We start from the raw sequence: 27,181 nt of genomic DNA on the forward strand, positions 1-27,181 counted from the left end.
ATGGGGCCAGATCACCCAGTTTCTAGCCAGGCGCACCATAACCACAGCTGTCCCTGAAGCTGGAAGCTTTGTCTGAGGAAGGTCTGTAGGGCTGCACCCATACAGGACGAAGGCACGGCATTGGGGCTGGCAGGGCAGGGAGAAAAAAGGTGCCTGGATTAACCGTCTCTTATTAACAGCAGCTTTAAGCATCCACACACCCCTGGCAGTGACTTAGCAAACCTGCTAGTGCACTGTTGCCTGCGGGAGACTCAGAGCACTTAGTCATCTATGGGGAATCTGTCAAGGAGAGTAGTCCTGAAACAATTTCCGTTCTTTAGCCAAAATTTAAAAATAAATTAAAGTGATAAAGAACAGACCATGGTTGTTTGCTCAGTGCAGAAACACCAACCCTAGTGGGCACAGAGATGGGAAAGACCTGTAAGGTCATTTTCATTAGATCAAGGTTTGATCAGCAGCTGATGAGTCCCTCTGTGTAATTAAACCCGTGTCTGCAGTCTCCTCTAATCTGTGCATTTGTGCTAAGCACACTGTGGTGATGCCTCCGCAACCTACTTACCCCATTTCTGCTGCAGCAGGCCTGGTTTTGAGTTGGATGTAAACTTTTGACCTCCCCTGTATAAACTTAGATGACTCTCAAAGTAGTTATTTCCATTTAAGAGGGGAAAGCAGATTCAGGATATGCTTACAAGGCGGTCGTGTTAGTGACTTGGTTAGGTCATGTAGTAGGAACAGTCTATCTATGGTATGATAAAGCATGCTGCAGCTTACCCAGCCAGTAATACTCGCACTATTTTGGGGGCTGCTTCTGCAGCCAGCTGAGTTCAACGCTGCTGGGCCAGGACTCCTACCCACACACAAGGGACCGCACTCTGTCTCATGCCCATCAATGAAAAGACATTTAGCCATCTAGATGAGTATAGACCCTATAGAATGGGCATAAACTAACGCCTGGCCACATATAAAGATTTCTGACTTACTGAAGGTGCAAAGAAGAGCCCAAATGCAAACGAGAATTGGGCATTTCTAGTCAAATGGCTAGTGGGAGGGAAAATCTGCTTGCTTCTGCCTTCCTGCAGAAAGGATCATGGCTTAAGAAAGAGTTCCAGAAAGAAAGAAAAGCTTTTCTGTTAGTTCCTGTTATAGATGTTACTTCTGAGTGTCAAATACACTTTCAGATAGTTCATGTGATTTCTTAGGTCACTGTCAAAAGACAAGGTAAATAGGGAATAATTTTCTGAGAGAAGCAGGTAATTAAAAGGCTGCTTAGGCACTGACCTATTTGCTGGCAGCTTGTAGGAGCTGTCTGTGTTGGTGAGTGGAGAGGCCTGTTCTCAGGCCTGTAGTAAATAGTCATCTATAAATGGCTGGAAACAGCATATCAGGGCTGACAGGCTCTTCTTGAAAGGAAGTTTGACCTGGCTAAATTACCTTAGATCACAGAAATAACACCTGTAGGTAATAGGTGACTCAGTGGCTTCTCTGCAAGGTGCTGCCCCATGAATAAAACCAGATTTTTTTCTATTAGGGTAGTGTCTTCATGTTTCCTGATTTTTAGATGTATTTTTCTACAAAAAAAAAAAAAGAAAAAAAAACAGAAGGGAACTACTCATGCATATAACAATAACAAACAAAAAAAGCAGAAGGTCCATGGGCCCTCTTCCTCTTTGAAACCTGATATCTGACACGAAAAAAAAAAAATCCTGGGATCACATCAGTTTATGTCAAACAATGCAACAACAGAGTGCTTAGTGGTGCACAGAGAACCCATGGAGTACACAGTACATCAGTAAGATATGTATCTGTTAATAAGGGAAAAAATAGCCCCCCTGCATTCATCTGTCAACAGATTGGTCCTCCCCAGGTCTGCTGTCACACGCATTTTTAGGGTGTGCATTTGTGTAGCAGAGACTACCTACTCACAAGGGCAGCTTTTTCTAAAATTATTTCCTGCAGCTTGCAGAACATTTTGTTAAATTTTTAATGTGTAAAATGACCCTGCACAATTCCTTGCTACTTTTTAGGGACTACTATTACTGGCTTTTCTGGTCCTTATTAGAACGGGAATTGAGGTAGGAACAGGTTTAGTGAATTGTCATTGGGCAAGAGGCAAACCTGAACAGTTCACTGCCAGCCCAAGAGCTCCATTAAATTATTTGAGACCTGGGGTGTGTTTCAGTGAAACCCAACTACCATCGTCTGAGAAAGCGCATCTTCTTTCCAGTAAAAATACAGCATCTTTCAAGAAACCAAGCAGTGAGAAGTCTGAGAGCAGAGAGCAGAGGGATATATGTGTTTTCTCAGTGTCATGCAGCACTTCATTGCTGTCAGTCGCTTCACCCAGCGGCTTCCCTTCCCCAGGAGGGGTCTTCCTTCCCTAACCCCACTGTGTCTTGCCATGTCCCCATGCCTTACACTTACACTGATTTTTAAAAAGGGAAGCAGGGTGGGGAGAAAGGGGTCAACAGAAAGAAAAAGGACTGCAAACCCCCTCCACACCAGAAAGAATGGCTTTTCTAATTACAATAACATTACAATATTTATTACATATTATTACATACATATTACATATTACAATATTCTAATTACAATAACAATAACAAAAATAACATTTGCAACACCTCACTTTTGGTGGGAAGGTATTTCACCCCGTGTGGCCTCCCCTGAGGTGGGAGGCATTCCTGCTGTTTTTGGAGGACGAAGCCAAGGCACAGTGATTAAGCCAGTGGCACAGCATGAAGCATCGCCACAGGAGCTGGTGATCTCTTGTGAAATCAGAGCAACCCAGGCTGGCACAATGTCCATGATGCTTTACTGGCCATGAGATCTTCCTTTGATGACATCCAGAACTTTGCAGAACAGGGCTGAAATTGTAAACCAATTTGATCACTAAAACCAACGGTAAAATCTGGAGTTCCTAACAATTGTGGGGTTTATTCTTTTGTTGACTTTTCTCTGTGTTTCTTTTTACAGAGATTTGCTGCCCTTCACCCTGAAACTGCCACAAGCAATATTAGAAGCCAGTAGCTTTCAAGACCTTGAAATTATCTCTAGTCTGGGGATAGGTAAGTCCCTCAAAGCAGCCAGGGTTTCACTCAGACTTGTGAGAACCATGGTGTCTCACACAGACATAATGCAACTGGTGGATAGATGACAGTCTTCAGAAGAGCAGAAGAGGAGGCCTGAACGCAAGAGAGATGATGTTTATGATCTTTATGTTTATAGAAGCACACTGAAAAAAAGGCCACTCGCCCCTTTGGACATAAACATCTGCTTGGACTTCTGTGCAGGGCATGGGACCTACAGTCTCACTGTATAAGCTGGGGCTTTCAACAACTGAAGCGGAGCACAGCCTCTCAGGGTAGCTCATACACATTGGAATTAGTGGCAGCTGAGGTATATGAAAAGAGGAAAACACCTTTGCAATTTCCCCTTCTGATATGTGGGGGCAGTGCTGATGGAAGTGCGATATTTTTGAATTTTGATATTTCTGCTTCCTCTTGCAGGATTTCTAGTTGGCAGAGAAATGTGTTGTGTCCCAGCATGTTCTCTCGCCTCACACTAATCAGATACAAAAAGGAACGTTATTTTTAGTGACAGAACTGAACGAACAAATTTTAGATCAGATGTATAAAGTTACAGAGTTGGGAAATGCAGTTCTGTTAACTAAAGGAGGTCTCCTTCCTATTCCTTCCCATTTAACACACTCCACTTGAGACAGCTATTACAGTTAGCCACTCTCATGCTACTTTGCTTTTCATTTTTCCCTCAGCTGTTGAAAACAGCCAAACAATGGTGAAAGCTGAAGAGTTAGCTCACTTAGAGATACTCACTAGAGCACCCTGGGGCTTTGGGGATCTATTTTTGGATCTTCTGCATTATACCTCCCAGAAGGCATGGGCAAACCCTACTGGTTTCAGTTCAGGCAGCTTTGTTGGATTTGACCATCAGGTTTGCCTCTAACGTTTTCAGCATCCTCTATTTTGAATATGTGCCAATTTGTCAAAGTATCTTTGAGTATGGGTGTCCAGCTAGCACTTATTGCTTAAAGAAAGCTCCTTTGCAATTTGAGATAGCAAGTTGTAAACTTATTATTAATTTTATTATAACAAGTGTAAACATTTGGATTAAAATGTAAGAGGTGTATCATGATTCTCCAACCTTCTGTCTAATTTGAGCCAGCAGAGGAGATCATGACTCAGGAAACAGTCTCCAGCGACTTCTGAAAGGAAGGATTAACTAAAGCATAAGTCCTTAACTAAAGGACAGTCCCTGTCCCTGGAGCAGCTGGCTGTTCCCCTGGGGACCACATCGCTGGCAGAGGGAGGCAAGGCCAGCAGCAGGCCCAGGGCTCCGAGGGGGAAAGGCAGAACCCTGCAGAGGGCAGGTCATGGTGGCAGCAGAAAGAAGGTGGCTTTGCCAGCAACAGCGCAGAGCTGGCTGCAAGCAGGAAGCCATCAAAAGTCATAGAATCATAGAATCATTTAGGTTGGAAAAGACCTTTAAGATCATCCAGGCCAACTATTAACCTAACATTACCAAGTCCACCACTAAATCAATTAAGGGTAGAGTAATAATTTCATGTTTCCTGGCTTGGTGGCTTGATTATTTTTTAATGAAAGTAAAACTAGAATGGAATCATTAAGGTTGGAAAGGACGTCTAAGATCATCAGTCCAGTTGTCAACCCAACACCACCATGCCTACTAAACCATGTCCCAAAGTGCCACATCTGCACGTTTTTTGAATACCTCCAGGGATGGTGACTCCACCATGTCTCTGGGCAGCCTGTTCCAATGCTTGACCGCTCTTTCAGTAAAGAAATTTCTCCTAATATCCAATCTAAACCTCCTCTGATGCAACTTGAGGCCATTTCCTCTCGTCCTATCGCTAGTTACTTGGGAGAAGAGACCAACACCCACCTCACTACAACCTCCTTTCAGGTAGTTGTAGAGAGCAATAAGGTCTCCCCTCAGCCTCCTCTTCTCCAGGCTAAACAATCCCAGTTCCTTCAACCTCTCCTCATAATACTTGTTCTCCGGACCCTTCATGAGCTTCTTTGCCCTTCTCTGGACACGCTTCAGCAAGTCAATGTCCTTCTTGTAGTGAGGGGCCCAAAACTGAATGCAGTATTCGAGGTGCAGCCTCACCAGTGCTGAGTACAGGGGGACGATCACCTCCCTGCTCCTGCTGTTGGCCTTCTTGGCCACCTGGGCACACTGCTGGCTCATGTTCAGCCGGCTGTCAACCAATACCCCCAGGTCCTTTTCAGCCAGGCAGCTTTCCAGCCACTCTTCCCCAAACCTGTAGCATTGCATGGGTTGTTGTGACTGAAGTGCGGTGACGGCTGCACCAGGGAGCAAAATGGGAAGAAGTGGCCTGTCTTTGGAGATGCAGTAGGCAAGGGAGAGATTTTATCTGAATGTGTTTCACCCCCTACTTCTGCATTGGCTTTAGTTGAAAAGTTTCTTTGCTGTTTTGAGTTCTACTCTGACCTTTCTAACTAGAAGTCCCTTTGAGCTTTTCTGGGGTGCTGGTTTTTAGAAAGAGGCACAGGCAGGCCCTGCCCAGGGCTCTGGCCAGCTCAGCCCTGCGCCCCCTTCCCTGTGATGGGCTGGGGGCTATGCTGGTGCAGCCGACAGGAGAGTGGGGCCCCAGCCAGGCACAGCTGAAGGCACTGTCCTTAGAGCTGTACTGCATGTTCAGCACTGAGGGTCATCCCACGTGTGTGCAGCCCCATCCATCCCCTCTTGGGCCCGGCACGTGATGTTTTTGCAGTGAGACAGGCTTGATGCCAAGCACAGGGCAGAGTTCAGGTGCTGTGTGGCAGGCCCATTTGTGTCCCCCATAAGTCCACCCAAAAGAGTATGCCATCAGTGTCAGCTCTGTGTCCAGGGGCCGAGCATGCTAAAATAGTTATTTAGTTATCTGCATCCTTGTGTTTCCAGGATTTCCCATCTTCCCCTTGTCCCTAAATCTGTGGGCTTCTATACAGTCCTCACCCAGTGAATACCCTCAGAGGTTTATACCCTTTTCTTTGGCCAGAACACATGGGTTTGCAGGATCCTGTTTCCTGGTGCTTCTAGTAGTGGATCCTGGATTAGCAGCTCTAAAATGGATTAAAAGCAATCAGACTGATAAGGCAAGCAGGTTTGAAAACTCACCTCTGGGGGAAGGGACAAAGGTTAAATGTGATACTGAATCTACTCAAAAGATGTACAAATGCTTTGTAATTTCTTTAAAACAAGTTATTCAAAGAAAAATTCTAATAAGAGGTTTGTGACATACAGATATAACTACTGCATCTGAAATACCATCTTCCTTTTCCAGTCACAGTTGGTGGCACTGAAGTGCTTAACTATTCTTCAGTCTGTCAGTATACAACCTTCCTGTGTGCACAGTCTTTTGCATCATCTTTCCTCTCTTACACCTGCAGGCAGGCAGTCTCAAGGCAAGGTGAAAAAGAGAGAGTGGGCATGGCTATGGATAATCATCATCCAGAGCTATAGAGGTTAATGGTAATTTTAATCTGTGGAAGGTGTTTAAAATCATATGTTTCTGGACTCGTTGTACTGCAAAGTAGGATCAGACCTCTGTGTAGAACTGACTCTGCCATGTGAGCTTGCTGCATAGTAGAGCCATCTTCATCTGATATCTCTTGTGCTCCTGGTGCACGTTGGATCCACGCTGTATATCTCAGCCCTCCACCTTCCCACGGTCAGCAAGAAGGCGCAGAACTCGCCTGGGATCTTCACACCCACACCTCAGATATCCACAGCTATTTGCATTTGGAGGGCAGTGATCACTGAACAAGCCATAGACCCCATTTCACAATCATTCATATTTGTTACTTGTACCTTCGTGCTTGCACTGCATAGGCTGCACAGCATTAACAGTTTTCACTAGGTGAGTGTCCTACAATTGGCAAGAAAGAGGTTTCTGGTGAAACTGCTGAGCTTGTCCCCTGGTTTGAAGCACCTGACACACACAAAACAAGCAACCCTTTCTTCACACTGTTTTGTACAGAGGTGCAAAAGCTTGTGTACCATTTCTTTTAACAAAAAGTTACACACCATTTCTGCATACCATTAGCAGCTAAAATTCTTTCAGGGCATTTTTTCATTCTTCTTTTCTTTCTTTCTTTCTTTCTTTTTTTTTTTTTTTTTGACAGATTTCTGGGATTCCTCCTTAAACCACAGAAGAGGAGAGGAGCTATCCCACCCAAAAGACTCTGCTTTCAGCACTGCCCAGGCAGACAGTTTAAGATCTACCCAGTGTTTTGCAAGTAGCACAAACCACTGCTCATGTGAAATTGAGCTGTCAATAGGAAATAACAGGCTGTGGTTCGTGAATCCTATTTTTATAGAAGAGTGCAGTAATCCTTTTCCTCCAGATGTACCTCCTCCTAAAAGCAATGCTGTGAGCACTGATCCCCCCCCTGCCCCGACGCCCACTGAAAGGAATTCTCCCCGCCGCCCCCCTCCACCTCCACCTTCTCACGCTCTCATTCAGAAATCTTCTCTGAAGATCCCATGGGATCCCACGACTGGCTGTGAAGAAAACGAGCTGCTTCATCAGCCACTAGGAAAGAGCATCAAGGAAATGAAAATTGAGGGCGGTGACAATAAAGAAGAAGAAGGGAAGCAGAGCTGCTCAGTCAACAAGCCCTCAGCCGTGAGCCCCAAGAAGGGCTCCCAGCCCTCTGTCCCCCCACGGAGACGGCTGTTTGAGAGGACCTCAGAGGAGAGCTGTGCGGGTAAGCCTGGAAGTTGTGAAACGCTGAAAGGGGAACGGACAGAAGAAAAACAAGACACAAGTACAGAGAGCAGAGATAAAAGGTCGCTGTGCAGAAAGGCTGTAGAAATGACTGGGGAGGTTCCTGAAAGGGCTGTATCACAGTTTCAGGAGACAAAGCCCACACCTGCAGAGAAGAATGAGGACGTGCCTGAGATACGAAGCAATGCCATTGAGACAGAAAAGTCACCTCCTATCCCACCACCGAGACGGAAGAGGCTTTCCCAGGTACCAAGGATCCCCAGTTCCTGCCAGTCAAAGCAAAGAACAGTGGCAGAGACGGCCACAGTGCAGGCTTTGGGCAAGAGCAGCTTGGCTACAGTGGCAAGTGGTTCCACTTGCATGCACACCAAGACTGAACCGGGACATGGCCGTAAATCTGTCAGCTCAGCTGAACTGAAAGGTTCACACTCCTCCCTGGAGGGCCCGGGAGGCAGTGCCATGGCTCAGGCATCAGCATCTGAGCCAGACTCCTACTCCACCAGCAGCACAGAGGATGACCTGGAGATGCTGAATAGTTCGTCCGGTAAAAAGACACGCTCCATGATCTTGGACAAGGCCAAGAATAGGCTGTCCTTTGTGAGCCTGTCCAATGTCTTCACAGTCTTTTTATCTAGTGACAGGAAGCTGCAGAAGAAGATAGTGGAGCTGGCACAGGACAAGGATTCATACTTTGGCAACCTGGTGCGGGACTACAGAGTGTACAGTTTAGAGATGATGGCAAAGCAGAGCTCCAGCACAGAGATGCTACAAGAAATTCGGATGATGATGACACAGCTGAAGAGTTACTTAGTGCAGAGCACCGAGCTGAAATCTGCAATAGACCCAGCCTCCTACACTGAGGAACAGTTAGGTAGGTGACTGTGCTTTACTCATTCTCGGGCAGAATTTGGGAAGGTGAGGAGGAACACAGGATTATGCAGACACAGGTTGTGCTTTACAGAACTATAAACCATCTCCTAAAAGCTGAGGGGGGTGAATTGAAGTCTACTCTGTGGTTTCCAGCACTTGGAGGAGCAGCTCTAAAAGCTGGGAGACCAATGAGGGGGGATAATCCCATTATGAATGTTTTAAAGGGAAGAGTTTAAGCAGAAGAGATGTGGGTTTGTGTGTGTGAAAGACATACACGTATGTATATATGCATATGCATATACACACATACAAATATGAGTGTGTGTGTGTATATGTGTACGCATAGGCACACACAACACAGAGCTGTGCTCACTGGAAACACAAAAGGCCAACTTCCGCCTGCACAGCTGTGTTCCCCATGGCCTTCCACGTCCACTGCCCCACGCTCTGCAGTGAGGATGGAGAGCTCCCTGCATGTGGCAGCCAGATCAGGGGTCAGTCACTGTCTCACAAGGAGGGACAAGACTACAATGATTTTGAGTGGCAGGTTGGAGGAATCACTTGATCCCACTCTGTGCTCCTCAGAGCTCAGAGGTGCAAAAGAGCTTCCTACTGCAAGACCACTGCTGGCTCCAAAATGCATCATTTACCTCTCTTTGCCACAGACATAGTTTGCCTTTGGGGTGGAAAAATAATATTTCTGGCTGTTTAGGGGTGTTTTGTTGCTTCTCCTTCAATATTCTGTGAGGGAGATTGATTCCTTACTAAGAAATGGACTGGCCTGTTTAATGTACATTCATGAGGGAATATACAAAGAGCTGTAGATTTTTTTATCCCAGTCAAAGCCATACAGCCAGAAAAAGCGTGCATGCATTCACTCACATGCTCTTTTGACTTAAAACTGTTTCTTGAGGACCTGAGAACCAATGCAGAGCTATTTATGACATCCCTAAGTTGGCTTAAAGCAAGCTGGGAGCTGGAAGACCCCCAGCACAGAACATGGCCAACCACAGAAGTGGCCAGGGATTCCAGGGGATCCTGCAGCTCCAGTATTAGGTGGGACCCAGCTAAGTGGTGAGCCAGGACCCAGAGGCACTCAGCTGTCAGTCTCAGCAGGCCCTGCTGACTTCTTTCCCACCCAGAAAAGGCTTCACATGATCCTGCAGTTCCCTTTGCAGAACAGACCTGCTGCCAGCCCCTTGCTGTAGCTAGGAGAGGGGAGCTACAGTTTCACTTCTCGTGCACCTCATGTAACACCTGCAATTTTTGTCTCAATAACCCCTTTCTTCGAGGCAGAGGGGGTGTCAGCACAGAGAAGTCTGTCTTGAGTCTTGATTAGGGAAGGTGGAGAGGAGGCAGAAAGAAGTATCCTTGTTCTGCTTGGTAGAGCTGCGTGTGTGCAGGGATCCCCCCACCTTCACACAGACACGCCTGATTAGATCTAGCCCTGTTTGCTGGCAGTTCCTTAACAGGATGATATGGCCCAGTCAGCCTAGGGAAGACCGTCTTCTCCTGTGGACAGGGATTCCTGCCATGGAAGATTTACCATTTGAATTTGTCCTGCTTTAGCCTGACTGATTCTCTGTATTCTTTAAAACAGTTGCATTTTGTATACATAAATGTTACTGCTCTCTGTTTCATTCCTCACTGACTGAGCAGATGAACTCTTTTGCCAGTGACCTTTTTGCCTCAGTGCAGGGGTGACAAGAGCATCCCTTGCAGTCCCTCTAGCTCTGCCCCTGGTTTCTAGGAGTCAGGCAACAGACTTTCTCACAGCCTCTCATGCTTCCTTTTGTCTCCTGCTAAAGATTAAGCAAACACTCAACCCACACAGACTATTTCCTCATCCACAGGTGGCGTAAGAGGTGACTTAAGTATCAGTAAGTTTGAGTCACTTGAGCAGTAAGGGTGAGAAACTTCTGACCAGATGCTGGTGTCTGCCTCTGAGCTGGTGGCTACAGCCCCTTTTCAGTCACTGTGGAGAAAGGGGCTCTTTGAGGATGCAGTTGATTTTATCCCAAAGTGGATATCTCAAACAGGTCAGAAGGAGATGTCAGAAGGTACATGAGATGAATTCCACCTGGGCATCTGTAAGGGCAGGGGTGTGAAAAGAAGCACAGTTAGGTGAGGTTCCTCACCTCTTCCCAGAGTTGGCTTTCCTGCTGCCTGACAGTGCCACGCTGGTCAGCCAGGAGTCAGGCAAAGACAGCGGGGGTTGCTGGTAGCAGGGGCTCTCCTGCAGCTCCAGTGGCAGAGACTACACACTAATGTTCATCTCAAGCCTATCCAGGACTTCTGGAGGGTGTTGGTAATGAAGCACTTACTTTCTGGGATGTAATTTCTGTTCCTTGTTCACAGCTATGCAGTAATGCATGAGTAACCAACCACGTGGTTTCTTAGAAGTTTTACTTACACCTGTACTACTGTGTTGATTATTTATCATGGACTTTTGTGTTCTCCCTTCTCTGTGCAGAAGTGATTGCTGAGACGGCTTTGTACAAATGTGTCTTGAAACCTTTAAAGGAAGCCATTGATTCTTACTTAAAAGAAATCCACAACAAAGATGGATCTTTACAGCAGCTAAAAGAGAACCAACTTGTGATACAAAACACAACTACCACTGACCTAGGCATCACGACCAGCGTGCCTGACACCGTTGTGCTGGAAAAGATCCTTCACAAGTTCACAGCCATGCACAAGGCCTACTCCCCAGAAAAGAAGATTGCCATCTTGCTGAAGTCCTGCAAACTCATCTATGACTCCATGGCTCAGGGAAACCCAGGTACAGCACTCCTGCTAAAGCAATATCCCTCACTGGTCCTTCTCCATGTATCAGAGGAATGGGGTTTATGGTACAGTTGATGTGATAATGTTCAGATTGGAGGTAGCAGTGACTGGCGGTGTGTTTGGTATCAGTTGTCCACAGATTGTGTTCAGAATGGGCTGGTTAGCGACTGTGAAGTTCTCTGCACTAATAACAGGTACAAGATGTTACCTGGTTAACTTTAAGTTCCATAACTCCAAAAAAACCAGATGTCTGTAAGTGTGTGTTTTATAGGTAATGTCCTTTTTGCACAGGTCTTCACACAGCTCTCCACAAATCCTCAGAGCTCTGTCCCAGCTTGCAGCAGTTTAATGGTAAATTCTAGGAATGGGTCTTTGGGAAAAGTCTCTTGATTTGGCCTTTACAAAGTTTTCCCTAAATTGAGGAGGAGATACAGAATGCTAGAATGCAGAATGCTAGTACTGTTTGCTACTAATTCCTGATGCTCCAGTAAATTCCAAAAGCCCCCACCACGCTTCTTCAGTGTGAAGAATTATGTGCTCTGAGTATAAATATAACTTAAGCCTCAGGCCAACCACTAAATGTACACATTAAGCCCTTGGCCTGCAGACAGGATGCATTTTTGCAGATAGACCAGGAAGCCCTTTCCTCCAGGAACCTGCCTTGCCAGCTTAAGAGCTTTCTTTGTATACTGGTGAGCTGATGCCCAGCCATGCATAAATTTGGAGAGAAGCCAGATATTAATTTGCAACAACCTGCAGTTGTTCAAGAACTCACAATCTCCAAAGACGCTTTTAGCTGTTCTGCTTTATTTTGTGCTGACAACAGCCTTGGAGCACTCATACAAGAATTGTTGTGTCCCTTCTGAGCTTCACCTCAGGGTCACCCCTTGGACAGTATGCAGCAAGGTTCAATGACCAATCTAGACACATTAACAGCAGAGCAAGAAGCCACCCCAGGGCTGAGCCTAAGCTGCAGGGTGGATAGGACCTCTGACTGTCTTCAAGTATCATGAGAAGATTTGGACACATGTAGGGGAATTCACTGTAACTTTGTTAAAACAGTTGTGTTAAGTTTGAGAGTAAATTTTATATAGATCAAAGACTCGCATGCCTCATTAAAACCCACATAGGAGACACAGTCTCCTTCCGATGCTGGTGGTACGTTACGTATTTGTCACACCGCAGTTAGCTCAGGGCTGGAATTTCTCTGTTGCAGGAAATGCCGTTGTGTCATTTCATGTAACAGAAATTAGGGGTCAGGGAAATAATTCAAAAAGCGCTACTTAGAAGATTGGCATTCATGAAATCAGAGGATTTCATTGTGGTTTGCTGTGCTAACCGAAGTGCTTCATTTCGGCCAGCTCAGCTGTTTTCTCATGTGGAGTAGTACTGCAAGCGGGGTGTGGGTCAGAAGCTGACTTCACCCCTGCGCGTCCAGTTCCCTCTCCAGAATATATGATCAGTGATGCATATCAGGGCCTGGTCAGAAGAAAACTGGCCTGGCATTCAGGAAATGTACCCCAATGAATTCAGACCAGAAAAAGAAGTTAAGGGGTGGTGAATGCTGTAGTCTAACTCCCGGAAGACAGTGGACTCAGAGAGAATTTACATGAAATGTCCTCTAGACCCACTTAGAAGTGAAACGTGTGAAACCTCTTCAACGGAACGAACTGACCCCAGATCACTTTGATTTTCCACCTGGCAAAGACAAGCATTCAGCAAACTGAAATATTTTTCTGACAGGGAATTCCCAGCTGCTGGTGTGCAGAAGAGCGCACTGCAGGCTGCTCAGACCAGATTTTGGTGGGTAGGAACTCTCCTCCTGCTCTCTGCCCATCTCAAGAGCAGCAGCCCAGGGCCGCTTTTGCTTTCAGCCAGCCCTGAGGCAGCGCAGTGCTCTTCACACAGGAAGAACAGAGGCCATGCTTGGCTTCCTGTGCAATAGTCTGTTCTTCTCTTAGCTCCTTTTACTCACTGCTGAATTAGAAACTTTGGTCCTCTTCCAAGATCAGAGCAGGTGGAACACAAAACAAATAATTCCTTCTGCCAGAGGACCAAAATCAGTCTCCCTCTGTCAGAAAAATTATCTGTTCGGTAACATGATAGCTACTTATGTTGTCTGGTTTAATTTGCAATCTGGCAGCTCAGGCCAGGTCTTTATTCACTTTAGGCTCACCATAGGACAAGCTGACCTGAGAATATGGTTTCATATCTCAAAGCAAAGTGCAAATACCACCAAATCAAGCACCCTTTTTTCAGACCCATATGAAAACATAAATTTTTTAACATTTTGAGAGCCATGTACGGCAGTCCAGCTTTGGCCAGGGTGTCCCAGCAGGTACCAAGTTTTCTTTAAAACTAGAGATAGGTTTACTCAGGAACATCTTTGCACTGCTGAAAGAGTCATGAAACTTTGAAGTCAGCCTTGACTGTCTCCATGTATATTGCGCCATCTTAAGAAAGGAGGAGTTCTTTGGTTTGATTGCAATTCATACTGCATGACAAAATCTTCCTGAACAATTGGCTGTGGTTGAACTCCATGATACTTAGACTATGAACTGAATGGGTCAGACCCTCAGCTGGTTTAAACAAACATTTTTCCCTCAAGTTGAAGGCAATCAACTTGTGGATCTGATTCATCACAAGGAATCAGGAAGGCAAGTTCACAGTCTTTGTCAATACACCTTTCTCCCAACAGAATTCTAAGTACAACTACAAGATATAGAACTATGTTGAAGTAGGACTCATCTACAGCTACATCTAGCTGTAGGTGGCCACAGATGGTTATCATGTCTAGCTTCTCATTATAGACCATGGGGACTTAGTCAATGGACTTCAGTTGATTCATCTGGCTAGATGTAGGTATGTGCTTTAGGGTGAGATGACTCATGACAAACTCCACTGACGATATTGATTAGTTCATCACTGGCTATAAAAGGAGTTTAGGGGTACTGGTTCAGATGTCCACATGTACATTGTAGGCAGTGGTATTAGTAAGGTATTAGTAAGTGAATCCTCCCCAAAGGGACAATTATGATAGCATTGTGGTCTCTCACTGAGCTTTTCCAAGTTCTCTGCAAACTTAAGTAACAGCAACATATGCCTCCAAGAATGTAACCTACAATCTAAAAATATGTAATCTGCCTAAAAAATATGTAATCTGCCTGCTAAAAATTCTAGGAGTCATTAGTAAGAATAATATGCATTAAAAGAATAGAAAAATAAGAGTTTGGAAACACCACCACCTCCCCCCCCCAAAACTGGCTGGCATTTTTTTGTGGCATTTTTTTATCTGTGCACTAGAAGAAGTAAGAGGCAGGACTCATGGGGAGCTGTAAGCTCACAACTCTCTGACTGCTCCTACATTTGGAAGGCATGCCCCAATACCCACAGGGAGAGCTGGGCACATAGCTGATATATATAGAAGCACTGTAATCTTATGTAGAAAAAAATGCTTATTATTTATCTTTCAGAAATACCTTTACTCAGACAAAATGTCAAAGGCATATTGTGTGGTAGGAGTAGAACCAGAATCTCTGCTTTTCGCTCTATCAAAAACAGAGGTGACACTTGTGGAGTGATAAACAAGATGCAAATCTGCAATATGTGTGGTATGTACTGGCAGTGGTGAGCCTGGGGCATCCAGCCTCGTGCTACTTGGGAGCTGCCACTCTGTGGAATAGAACTGATGGAAAACCAAAAATAGAGGAGCAGTAGGCATTGTTTATGAAGAAATACTGTGTCAGACAAACATGCCAAACTTGGTCAGTCCATGAGCAGGCAAGATCAGGCACAGAAAGGCTCTAAGCTTAAGCTGGAAGTTTGAAAGATGGGGAGACTGCTTTCTAAGGAGATTCAAGAAGAATGAACAGAGGAACAATTTTCTTATTGCAATGTTTTTAATTTGTGGACTACCTAAGGTTATGAAGCTTCACTTTTGGAGTATCTTGGAACTGCACAGGGAGCTGGAGTATATAGTTCAAAACCAGTTCTGTACTAGTGATGGAGTTGGCTAGGTGACTGTCCCTAAGACATTTAATAGATTTAATAATTTCTACTGCATAGTTTTGCATGGCTAATGCACAGTCTGCTTTTGGAAAAAGAGGATAGATAGGACATATATTCCATTGGACTATTTCTCTTCCTTAGCTTTTAGGATTAAGTTTGTCATTCCCTGTAGAATTGAGCAGCTGGATATTAGTTGCCCTGATGCATTCTTCTATGGCTCTGCAGCTGACGAAGGCATGGACAAGAAGCAGTGTGTCTTCAGTGGGATAGCTGAGCTTGTGAAAAGGAAACTGGCCTCAGCAGCCAGTGTAGAACTGATGCTAGCAGCTGCTAAAACTAAGTCAGAGCAATCCCACGGTACTGCTTAGTACCACATCTCACTTCTGAGAAGAAAAATAAAGCTATACATAACAGTTTTACTTTGCTGTCTTTAGGAAAAGGATATTTGTAATTGAGTTACTATTAATGAGGGCTGATGGACTAGAGACTATATTTTTTTTCTGGCTAGTGCAATTTCTACATTTGAATTAAAGAGCCAGTTCAGATTTTTCAAGGGGAACAAACGCCTCTGATCTGTAAAACATATGTTTTTGAAGTGGATTCATGCTGCCTGTATGTATTAGCTCTCTTAATTCAACTATACCATTAATCAAACCTTGCTGAAATAGTATGGGATAGACAAGAGACAGCAAAATGCTAGTGAGTGGAAGGATCTTTTCTTGTAATCTTGAACAAATCTCAGTTAACCTCTCTGTACCTCAGGTTTCCCAGCTATAAACTGAGGCTAAAATTCATATTTCCTGCAGAACTGCTGCTAGACATCATGCCAGTGTTTGTAAAATATTAGAGCAAGGTGCAGAGCAGCATCACTGTCTGCTGGTTATCAGAATATACATGGAGGGAAAAGAAATGCATGAATGTGTTAAAATAGGCTGTAATTTCTTTATGGAGGCTTGGGCAGAATTCCAGTTGCTTTAAATCACATATTTAATTAATACCCATCTATTCAAGCACTGCATCCCAGCCAGGATCTGACATTGTATTTGCTTTGCTATAAACATAATAGGATGAGTTTGTGGCAGAAGAGAAGGCTTATTTTAAGCTTCTTATAGACATTTATGAAATAAATGTTTCCTGATCCTGCAGGGAAGAAGGGGAAATAAAGCAAGCAAGTCATATCTGGAGTAGGACACCACCACCTTGAACACGAAAGCTCAGTCCCAGTGTCACTGAGACCACTGGCAGAGTCAGAGCTAGATTTAGCTCTGCCGGCTGCAAACATACCCCTCTGTGAGAGACCACAGATGGAGCTAGATGCGCAGGTCTGGGAGCTTGACTCTGGCTCAGATTGAAGGTGGAGCTGAGGAGGCAGCAGTCTGCAGAGAACATCCCTGCTGCGGCTCTCAGATGGGCACTGGTTAGTGCCCTAGTGCCTTTCATGGCACAGGGAGCATGTGGGTTGCAGGATGCTGAGCAGTACAAACCTCTCGGGTGTCTTGGTTCACAGGCATTGTTTCATGTATCTTTGTGCCTCCTGCTTCTGGTTATATTTGAGTTGCTGACAGCACCTATTATCCCCATGGCTGGACTGAGATACAGGGCATCTCAGGACCATACTTGGTCTGACGGCTATACATGTCTAAGCTAGTCCCTGTGCCTGCTGTGACATCCAAGGCCAGGAGAACAAGGAGAGGTTCAGAGTCGTGCCCTCTCAGGCACCTATCCTTGGCTCCATCTGCAGTCAGTGGAGAGAAGCTGTTGTGATGCCTACAAGGAGTAGGCGCAATATACCGTGCCTGATCTGCCCTACGCAACACTGGATGTTTGTGGCAACACATGGAGTCAGAGCTAGATCCTTGATGATTAGCTTTGCTTCTCTCTTGTTGACATCTACAGCTCCTGCTGACTTCAGCTTTAGCTACAGATGTGGGTATTTAAGAATCAGGCTTCATATTCCCACAAGTGGATTAAAATGATGTCTAGTAATTTATGCAGGTTATGAGCATACAGCATATGGAGAATGAGAACTCTTTCCATTATTGCAGTCGGACATCCCTACTCTGAGTTTATTAATCAAAAAGAAACTGTGTATAAGATTTTCATATTTAAGCTATATAAACAGCTGGGAGACCAATAATACTTCTATGAAATCTTAAAGTTGAGAAAGGTTTATAACAAGGGCTGGTGGGCAAAGCAGCTAAATCAGCTTATAGAAATGAGATAGACAGCAATGAAAAATAATTGACTCAGTGCCTGATTGTACATGCAACCACTTCTCAGCCAATAAAAAAGAAAACAAGACATTCTGTAGGAGTTCTTGAAAAGTGTCCTCTAACTTTCATTTCAGTTGACACTAGAAGTTGATGGCTGGGGACATGTGATTGTTTAGTTCCAAGTTGCTGTTTCCACTCTGCATTCATTGGTCAGTCCGTCATCTGGTTGGTGATCTCTTTTGGTGACATTTTATAAAAAAACCCCAGCATTTTTTTTCCAGTGGATAGGAATTCATGTTGTGAAGTAGCAACTTTCTTGGATGCCCTAGCAGACACATGGATTGGTCATGAAAAAGAAGTGGTAGGGAAGAGAAAACTCTGCTATTGGTGTTGCACTGGAAATCCCTTGGCCTTCAGGAAGTCAGAAGGACCCAATCCGTGCCACTGGTCAGTAACTAATACATCATAAAGAAAAAGTTTTTAAAGAAGGGAAAAAATGAGCCTAGCAAACTCTTTGGTACTTCATCTTCCTTTACACTAGTTTTATACAGAACTAAGTCTGTTGGCATCTGATTTACTCAGGTCGAAAGGATAATAGGGCTTTTCTCTGTGCGCTTTTTCTACTACATTTTCATGTCTCAGTTGTGTCATCTTTTTTTTGCTAGACAATATTAAATAGCTGTAATACTAAGCTGCTTGTATTAAGGTAATACATATGACAGTAATGAATTGGACCCTTCACAGAGCTGAAACTTTCACAGAGACATAAGCCAGGGCACCAACAGACAACAAAAATGCCCATCCATTTCATTGTTAATGAAACAATAAAGTCCTTTTATAGTTTGATTGAAGACCTAAGGCTGTGTCATTTAACTAAAGGCAGGTATAATAAAGCAAACAGAATTGAAAGTGTTAATCCAGCTTTCATTAAATAAATCGTCTATGTTGTGGCATGTGCGGACTCTGTTAGAAACAGACTAAATTACAGCCCTGACAATCTCTCATCCTCAACACTTGGTTTTAACTGGATCAACTCTCTGTTCTCTAGATATATTACAGGGTTTGTTTTAAAGCCATACTTTTTTTTTTTTAAATCAGGGGCTAAGCTCATGTTTATTTGAGGCTTCAGAAGAATATCTTTCTTTGCCAGTGGAGAATCTGCATCAGCTATGAATGACAAAAAAGGAAAGCTGACTCATGGAAAAGATTTTAAATAAGTCAGTGGGAACATTTGAGAAATAGGAATTTATGCCATACCATGGAAGAGCATGTGGACTGTGGGCCAAAAAAGGCTAGGGCATAATCTCACCAAAGCTACATCAAGGGCAGCTTTGATTCTTTGAGGTGAGGCAAACGGTTCTCAAGTGAGACACACATGGCTCATGAAACCAACATATGCAAGTGAGAAAAACTGCCCATGGTCTGAGGGAGGACATTCAGAATGAGAGCAATCTGAGCTTAGGTTAAGAGCAATGGTCAGCTCTGAATGTTGGGAAGATAGGCCTGTTAAGCAACTTGTTATTATGTGTTGTTCATGATGAATTTATGACATGTTGGTGAAAAGTGAAAGCATCTTTCAAATAAGAAAATCTATCCTTGTGCTCTTTGCGATTTATGCGGCAAAGCTTCAGTTTGGATTCTAGTTTAAGTATTAATTATTTATAATGATGACTGTTAACATGTATGCTTTTTTGTCCTCAGAGATCCCAAAGAGCTCTTACAAATGACCTGTAAGATTACTTTTTTGACTTTGTTGATATGAATGTTTTAAGCCCAGGAAGTCTTGAGCCCATGAGGATCTGTTCCTGTAGCACCTGCTGCACACCAAGTCCAAAAACTAGTCTAAGTCCAATGTGAAAGGCTTTTTGTTTTCTTAGCTAGGCACCATGGCTGGAAAGATGCTTCCTCTTAAATCCTAGCTCTTGGGAGACTGTTTTAATAAGGAGCAAGTAGTGCGACCTTTTGCCTTCTGATGGAACATAAACACGGAACTCTTCAGTCCTAAAACCCGCTGTCTCAAATTCTATTTTCTGCTCTTTGGTCCCACACATAGAGCGAACCTAAGAGAATAAATACCACTAATGCATGTAGACAACTTTGCTGCTAATATTGCAAACCTGAATTGCAGTCTTGATGGCAGTGTCAAATCACAGGGCTGAGCTGGCAGCCTTTGCACTCTTCACAGATTGTTAGTTGTCTGTGATCCATGAAGTTTAAGTTTCTCTTTCTCCAGTTAATAAAGAATGGCAGAAATGTAGCTCACTAAAAATTTTCAAGCTCAGATTTTGGGCTTGAAGCAGGTTTACTTACTTTTTAAGTGAACTAACTTTCCCTTTTTCAGCATTTTTTCTTTGCCAATGCTTTCAAGCTTTAGCTCTTCAGATAATGTGAACTAAAATCTGCAAAGGACATGCTGGGTGAGAAGCTGTCACTGTTGTGTGCAACATGTCTTTGTGATGAGTTTATTGGGACCACTCTGTGTTTCTCTTTGCTCAGGGAAGCTGTACGGTGCAGATGACTTCCTCCCCGTGCTCATGTATGTGTTGGCCCACAGCAACTTGACTGAAGTCCTTCTGAATGTGGAGTATATGATGGAGCTCATGGACCCTGCTCTGCAGCTAGGGGAAGGTAGCGTACAGCGTTTGCTCCTGGGATATTCACTTTGGAAATCATTATTTACCTCACTTCAGTGTTTGTGAAAGTGGGGCAGCAAGGCTCTGGCTAGGCTTTGTGGATAAGCGTTGGCCAAGTTTTTCAAATCTGAGGCTCTAAAATTATTGTCAAACACTTTAACTGTTTTTAGCAGTGCAGTGCCCTTAGACACTGACTAGAAAGGCAGGGACCCAGCATAAATGAGAACTGAGTTGCTGGACTAGTAACCTAAACAGAGACATCTAGTGTTCCCTGGCCCAAAGGCTGAAAAGTTAAGAGGTCTTTGCCTAAAATTAAACTGCTGCTGCAATCCATTGTGTAGACACTTTTATTTATTCCAATTAGAAAAGAGCACATTTCTTAAACTGCATGGTATGCCTAGGGCCATACATCATTCTTATGGTCACTCTACTCTTAAATTGAGTGACCCCTTTGACAATGTTCTCTGGCTGAGTATCATAGTGAGGCAGAGAAAGGAAAGTTGGGTTAGAGAGGAATAGTGGGTTAGGATGTGAATAAAGACCTCTGCTATTAGAGAGATAAATACCCCAGGGAACTGTGGGCCTTTAGTTCCTTAAATATAGCTTGGGAAGCAAATGCTACTAACAGTAACAGGGTTACACACTCTGAATTAGGAACACAGATAATTTTTCACCAAGTAGTCACTAAACCAATAAAATGGGGTTTATTTTAGACTTCGTTTTGGTACGTACTGAGGTTCCAGAAAGGAGTCCTGGATGAACAACAGCAGACTAATTTTATTTATATTAAATGGAGGTTTAAGTCTGTAACTAAGAGCATGTCATCCCAGGACAGTGCAGAGGTGGGCAAAAGTAAGTACTAACAGAATGAGCAGTAGCAATGCAATCGTATTACTGAGGGGTTTCTGCACAGGCTAATTTTCCTGCTGAAAAGAATTGTTAGCAGAAAAAATGTTAGCCTAAGCACAGCATTTTGATGACATAACTAAGCTGGTTTTGGTGACTACGCTGCCCACAGGTTCTTCATTTCAAAAGGACACACTACCAGGCTGGTTACTGAAGTCAGCTGGGTTGGGGAGTTCAGGATATCGAAGGCAAAGGTGGCTGGAAGTTCTCTTAAGTCAAAGATGCAAAGACTGTATGAAATGCGCACTTCAGCCAAAGGGGAAAAATTTTGTGAGGGAGTTCCAGACCAAACTGGCTGAATACTTACATCAGAAAGGAGACTGGGAGTAACTGAAGAGACAGGGAAAGGAAAAAAAAGAATGTCTCAGCGCTGAGATCGCAAAGCGCAGGGCTAAAACAGGAACTGTCAAAAGTTAACTTGAGTTAGGCCTTTCAAAGTTAAATGGCAAAAGGTGATTCAGGCACAGAAATAAAATGAAAAGAAGGACAGCAGAAGGGAGAAAACTGTGAAATTGCATCAGACCAATACACAAAATCATTTAAATCTGGCCTCCAAATTAAAAATTTACGTTGAATTAGTTTTATAACAACAGTGATGTTGACCTCTGGGGCAAAGGCAAGGACAGATGATGGGGAATGACTGTGTGGAAATGAAGATACTGGAAAGTGGAAGAAAAATTAATTTTTAAAGAAGATGTAATGAATTCCTGTCGTGGAGGACTGGGAGATCTTCCTCCCTGGATTCTGAGGGAAGGGATACACCAGGTCGCAGGTCCCATCACGGGGACTCCGACTCTGCCAGAGCAGGAGGAATACTGAATGACAGACAAGGGAGGGTAGTACCTATATTTAAGAGGGGAAAAGGGGCACTTGCAGGCTTGTTAGCCTGTTCTCATCAGCACTTTGTGGGAGACAGTAAAGGAGAGTGTTTTCGGTGGGTGCAGACCTATGTAGCTATGGAACACTCCTCATCAGATCCACCCAAGTACCGAAAGTCAAATGGCAATGTCTTGGTCTCTCCTCTCCTGCACCAAACTTCAATGGTGCTCTATAAATACCGCTCTTAAATAAAATGCTGTCTTAGCCACCACTTACGCAACCAGCCACAATGACTGTGGAGCTCGTCAGAGCCTGAGGAAGGGCTGCGAAACCCCAGGCGGGCTGCTGCGAGGCTTGGCTGATGTGGAAGTGCCATCTAGAGGCAACTGCAATTATTATGAAATTTATTAGAAACGGGGAGCTCCGCCCAGCTGACAGGCATTTTTTATTTCTCCCTGCTTTCCTGGCACCCGGGGTGAAGGGAGCCGCAGCAGGGGATGGCGCAGAGGCCAGGGTGGTGGGCCCGTCCCACGTGAGGGCTCGCAGGCGACGCTGGCCCCTGCCGAGGCCTGGCCTCTCGCCCCGCTTCGGCCAGGCATCCTCTTGCCTGGAGGCCCAGGGGACACGTCCCCATCCCCGCTGCCTCTGGGACACTGCGCTGCTGCTGGAGCAGCTCTGCAGGCTGACTCCTTCCCTCTGTTCAGAGGAGACCCTGGCCCAAGCCTCTCACTCGTCAGCAGAGCCGAGACCGGGAGGCAGCTGGGAAAACGAGCACTTTTAATTAAACCAGCACTGGGGCCGTGCCCTGGCATGGGGCTGCCCTGCAACCAAAGTGGCAGCTTCCTCCTGTTCAACTCTGTCCTCTTGTCAGGGCTTACCTTCATCTCTGTTGAGGAAGCCTGTTCTTATCATGGTCCAGCTGCTTCCCTGGCTGCTGCAGGTGGTTATTTATTACCTGCTGCTGCCAACACCACAGCAGTCAGGGATTTTCTGAGGGGAAAGGACTGGCTGTGGCCTTTTACCGCTTTATCCCCTGTTTCTCTGCTTTACCAAGATTTATCCCACAACTCTGAACAGTCCAGGAATTACTCTCAGCCAAACATCTGGGCTCCCTGTCTAGTCGCTATAGATGGAGGGAGTAGAGGGTAACTTGTCCACGCAGGTCTGAGACATCCTTCAACGGTGCTGAGCCCACAGGGGACCCGGTCTCTAAACATTTCAGCAATGTAGCTAGAGTTGGAGGGGCTGAATCCAGGCCTCGTGCTTTGCCTACAGAGCACACTACGATTGTTACTATTTCCTTGCATTATGGGGACTCCTCAGGAGCCCAAATTACAGACCTGTTGCACTGACCCTGTTAAACACAACAAAAAGATGGCCATGCCCCAAAGAACAAACCATCTGTGGTCAAAGGCGCTGGTTTGGGTTTATTTGTGAAAGCAGCTTTTGTAGCAGTTTTCCTTCAGTCTGTGTTTCCTCTTAGGGCGTCTACAGCCTCAGCAGTCTGGGCAGTGACATTGCTGTGAAGCAGGAGGGGGTGGAGGACACTGGCTGTGAGGTCTCCTTTCTCTTGGGTTAACATCAGACACCCCTGCACTGCCTGCAGCGAAGCACAGACAGCGCAAGTGTTAGCCAGCTGCCACTGCACAGGCACAGGCAGGCAGGATGGAAGTGGAAATGAATGGCCCGTGCTGGTGTGATGCTCACACAAGACCTTCTGCTTTCGCAGGCTCCTATTATTTAACCACCACCTATGGGGCCCTGGAGCACATCAAGAACTACGACAAAATCACCATCACGCGGCAGCTGAGCACGGAGGTGCAGGACTCCATTTACCGCTGGGAGCGACGGAGGACGCTGAACAAGGCCCGGGCTTCCCGCTCATCAGTGCAGGTAGCTGGCATTATTTTCAAGCGAAAAAGCCTGGAAGATGAACGTGCTCTCTCCATACCTACTAATTTTTAATATGATAATTATTTTAGAACATAATTAACCCAAATCACTATTAAAAAACAAGAGTACATCTGGTGCAAGATTTCCAAATCTTAAAAAAGCACACCTCATTTGAAACATATATTACTTACAAAATGCATTTTGAAGTCTTGAAGTACCCTCATAACCATATAATTTTAAATATGACTGCAGAGTGATTTTGTTGTTCATTCTCAAAGGAGGCGTGCTAGGAGCCTTCGCATGAGGAGGGCTGTGGCGGCGAGGCAGAGAGCCCCTCTTCTCCATCACCCTTAGGGCCTGAGGAAGTCATGGGCTAAGCTGAGGAGGTGTGAGCACACTGTGCAGGGGCGGTTCCCAGGTGGCATAAAGCTGTAGGAGGACCTGAGACATCCCAGGGGCCAGTCAGACAAGCATCTTCCAGAGCCTGGCTTCTCCTGTCTGGCAGCAGGGAATACCCAACAACATCTGGTTAGCTTTGAAGCCCATGATGTGTACGGCCCGGCGAAGACCTCCCCATGCACCAGTGGGATAGGGTCTCAGGAGGGATGGGTGCTCTGGGCCTCCAGCCATGGTGAGCCTGGGTGCAGGACCAGGCAGCCAGGATGCCCTGCCAGCCCCATGTCCTGTGATCAAATTGTCACCCACAGGGAGGCAGCAAAGGCCACGTCTCAGATTCTGTAAAGCCTTCACAGTGCAAAACTGAAAATTGTGAATGCCGAGGGGAAAGCCAAGGGAAAGTCTCCTCAGGGGGAGACACAGTCCATATAGCCCTGTGAAAGCATGGAGTTGAATACGTTTCCCAAATTGCCGTCAAAACAGTCCCAGATGATCTCAGAACTTGTGAATGGTGGATGGGCTACACCGAATATCCATCCAGCCCTGAGTGCTGCTCTGGCAGTAGCTCATAGCAAGTACCCAGCATGGAACGTAATAGCCAGGTGATCAAATGCCACAGTTCCCCAGAAGAGTCCCACCACCTCTGGCAGTCTAAGGGCCATTTTCTGTTCCTTTGAATGAGGGGTAGTAACAGAGACATCTGAGCCCATCCTGGCAGAGGTAAACATCTACCTGATGTGTTCAGCATGCCCCTGCACATCCCTCTGCCTGCCTCAATCATCTGCAGTGATACGCCATAAATGCAGTTTGGAAACCCACAGTCCACATATTTGGCAAATCTCACTTCTGCTGGCGAATGTGAGTATTTTCTGACCAAAACGGCTGGGCATTTTTTTGAACTTCACAGATACAAATTAAACGCACAGGTTCCACTGTGACCAAAAACTCTCTAGGTTCTGTTCCTCATGAGTTTGGCAAGAGGAAAGTCGTCCCAACAGTTGTTACTGCCTGAAACAGGATACAAGTAAATCAGCCTCCTCAGCATAACTTCTGTTTCCTTACTGATGGAAAGAAGTTTGGAGGACACGCTCTCAAGGTGCTGTTTGGGTGACTGCCAGCCCTTTCCTGTTTCTGTGAGACGGGGTTTTCAGGCAAGATCTCTGAGGTTTTTGGCTTGTTGTTCTGGTCTGTTACTTCTTTACATCCTATTTCTTCAGGAGCTGTAGGATGGTGAGAGAAGGAATTAATGATATCCACCAAAATCAGAAAAAATTTTTCACTTGCGTGTCTTTACAGGGCTAATTATTTGGTTAAGTATTCATTAGTTTACGTTTTTGCTGATTCAGAGCTTGTTCATCAGAGGAGAGAAAGGAGAGAATAACTGGGGCGTTGGAGGATGACTGGAGGATATTTGGGAGCATTTAGGAGCTCTAGGCAGCTAGAGCTTTGGGCTGAATTCTGCTTCCTTCGGTCCCAAGTCACTGTGTTAACTGCAAGATCTATCCTCATGTTTCTCTCCAGGATTTCATCTCTATCTCCTTTCTGGAAATCAGTGCTCAGTCAAGGACACTTGCTTCCCGGAATGACACCACAGCTGAGCAGCTGAGCCAGCAGTGTGCCGAAAAGTTTGAGGTCTCCCATCCCGAGGACTATGGACTGTTTGTTTATGTTGATGACCAGTGGCTGCAGCTGGACAAAGATGCCCTTCCTCACCATATCAAAGCCTCCCTGCTGAAGAGTGAAACCAAGAAAGATTTCTACTTTATTTATAAACCAATAGAACATAAAAACCCACCAGTTCCAATTGTCAAAGAGTCATACTTTCCCTAAGGGCCATGCTGGTCTTTTGTTGTGTTTGCTGTCATCCTGGAAGGGCTGGATAGTTGATCTCATGAGATCCTCTGGTATCTGCAGACCTCAGAATGTCTCTGAAGCACGGCCTTCAACACAGGGCAGATGTGATAATTGTAGATGCTGTCTGAATACATGGCATTTCTCAGCAGAGTTCATCTGCAGCAATAAAAGGAGCATTCAGGAGAACATTCATCCTCTGGAAAACTTGAAGAATCAAACCTCAGAACCTGCTGCTGGCAACCAGCCAACATCACAGAATATAGATGGACAGTGGAGAAAATCCAGAGATCCTGTGGAACAGTGGACATTTACTCCATAATAAATTGTGGCAGGTGTGAATCACCTCTGTGCACAAGGCCTGTGAAAGGTCTGCACACACCTCAATGCTATCTGGAGGTAAGACTGCCTTTACACCTTACAGTATCTGTTCACCCAGTCTGAATAAACTGAGTCTTGTCTGATGTATTCAGTGGCATAGGGTTGCCACCTGTAGCAGAACTCCATCTGTCTTGCTGTCATACAACATGTCATTGCCTTTGAAATCCATGTAATTACAGGCCATGGAAGATGATCCTGTACCTTCACTAACAATACATTTTCTGCCATCTATTTGTCACTGAAATCAGGTAGCATAGCCATTTTCATCGATGTATTTTTCTTAAAGATTAAAAGTCTTCACCATCAGTTTTACATGTACAGCGGTTTTAATCACATTGATTGTATGATAGTGTCTGGTTAACTGTATATTTATTGCTATGTATGATATGGTGCAATTATTTTAAAATAAGCGTTTGTAAAGAACTTAATAATTTGCCCAGTTTAGCAAACCAGATTAAAATTTGAAAGTCAAAAAGAGCTAGAATTAAATACTTGTTCCTTTTTACCCGGATGTCATTTTCTCTAGTGTTTTTATATGTGTAAGTCCCACCAGGTTATTACTTTAATAAGTTCAGGCTGTTGCAGACAGAACTTGCTAATTCTCCTTTCTACCTGTGCTTTCAGTCATTCAGTCACTGCAGACTTACATT

At 44.9% G+C, this 27,181-nt stretch overlaps 1 protein-coding gene across 1 annotated transcript in view; it reads left to right on the forward strand.

Moving 5' to 3' along the window:
* RIN3 (Ras and Rab interactor 3) overlaps window positions 1-26,960 on the forward strand; it is a 70,265-nt gene extending 43,305 nt beyond the window's left edge. The window contains exons 5-10 of the mRNA XM_075713052.1: window positions 2,974-3,065; window positions 7,170-8,645; window positions 11,118-11,426; window positions 20,149-20,280; window positions 23,740-23,903; window positions 25,821-26,960. Of these exons, the coding sequence (XP_075569167.1) occupies window positions 2,974-3,065; window positions 7,170-8,645; window positions 11,118-11,426; window positions 20,149-20,280; window positions 23,740-23,903; window positions 25,821-26,129 (2,482 nt within the window). The 3' untranslated portion in view covers window positions 26,130-26,960. The remainder of the gene's footprint in view (window positions 1-2,973; window positions 3,066-7,169; window positions 8,646-11,117; window positions 11,427-20,148; window positions 20,281-23,739; window positions 23,904-25,820) is intronic.
* The last annotated feature ends 221 nt before the right edge of the window (window positions 26,961-27,181 follow it).

This window comes from Pelecanus crispus, chromosome 6 (assembly GCF_030463565.1).
Source record: "Pelecanus crispus isolate bPelCri1 chromosome 6, bPelCri1.pri, whole genome shotgun sequence".
NCBI classification, from domain to species: Eukaryota; Metazoa; Chordata; class Aves; order Pelecaniformes; family Pelecanidae; genus Pelecanus; species Pelecanus crispus.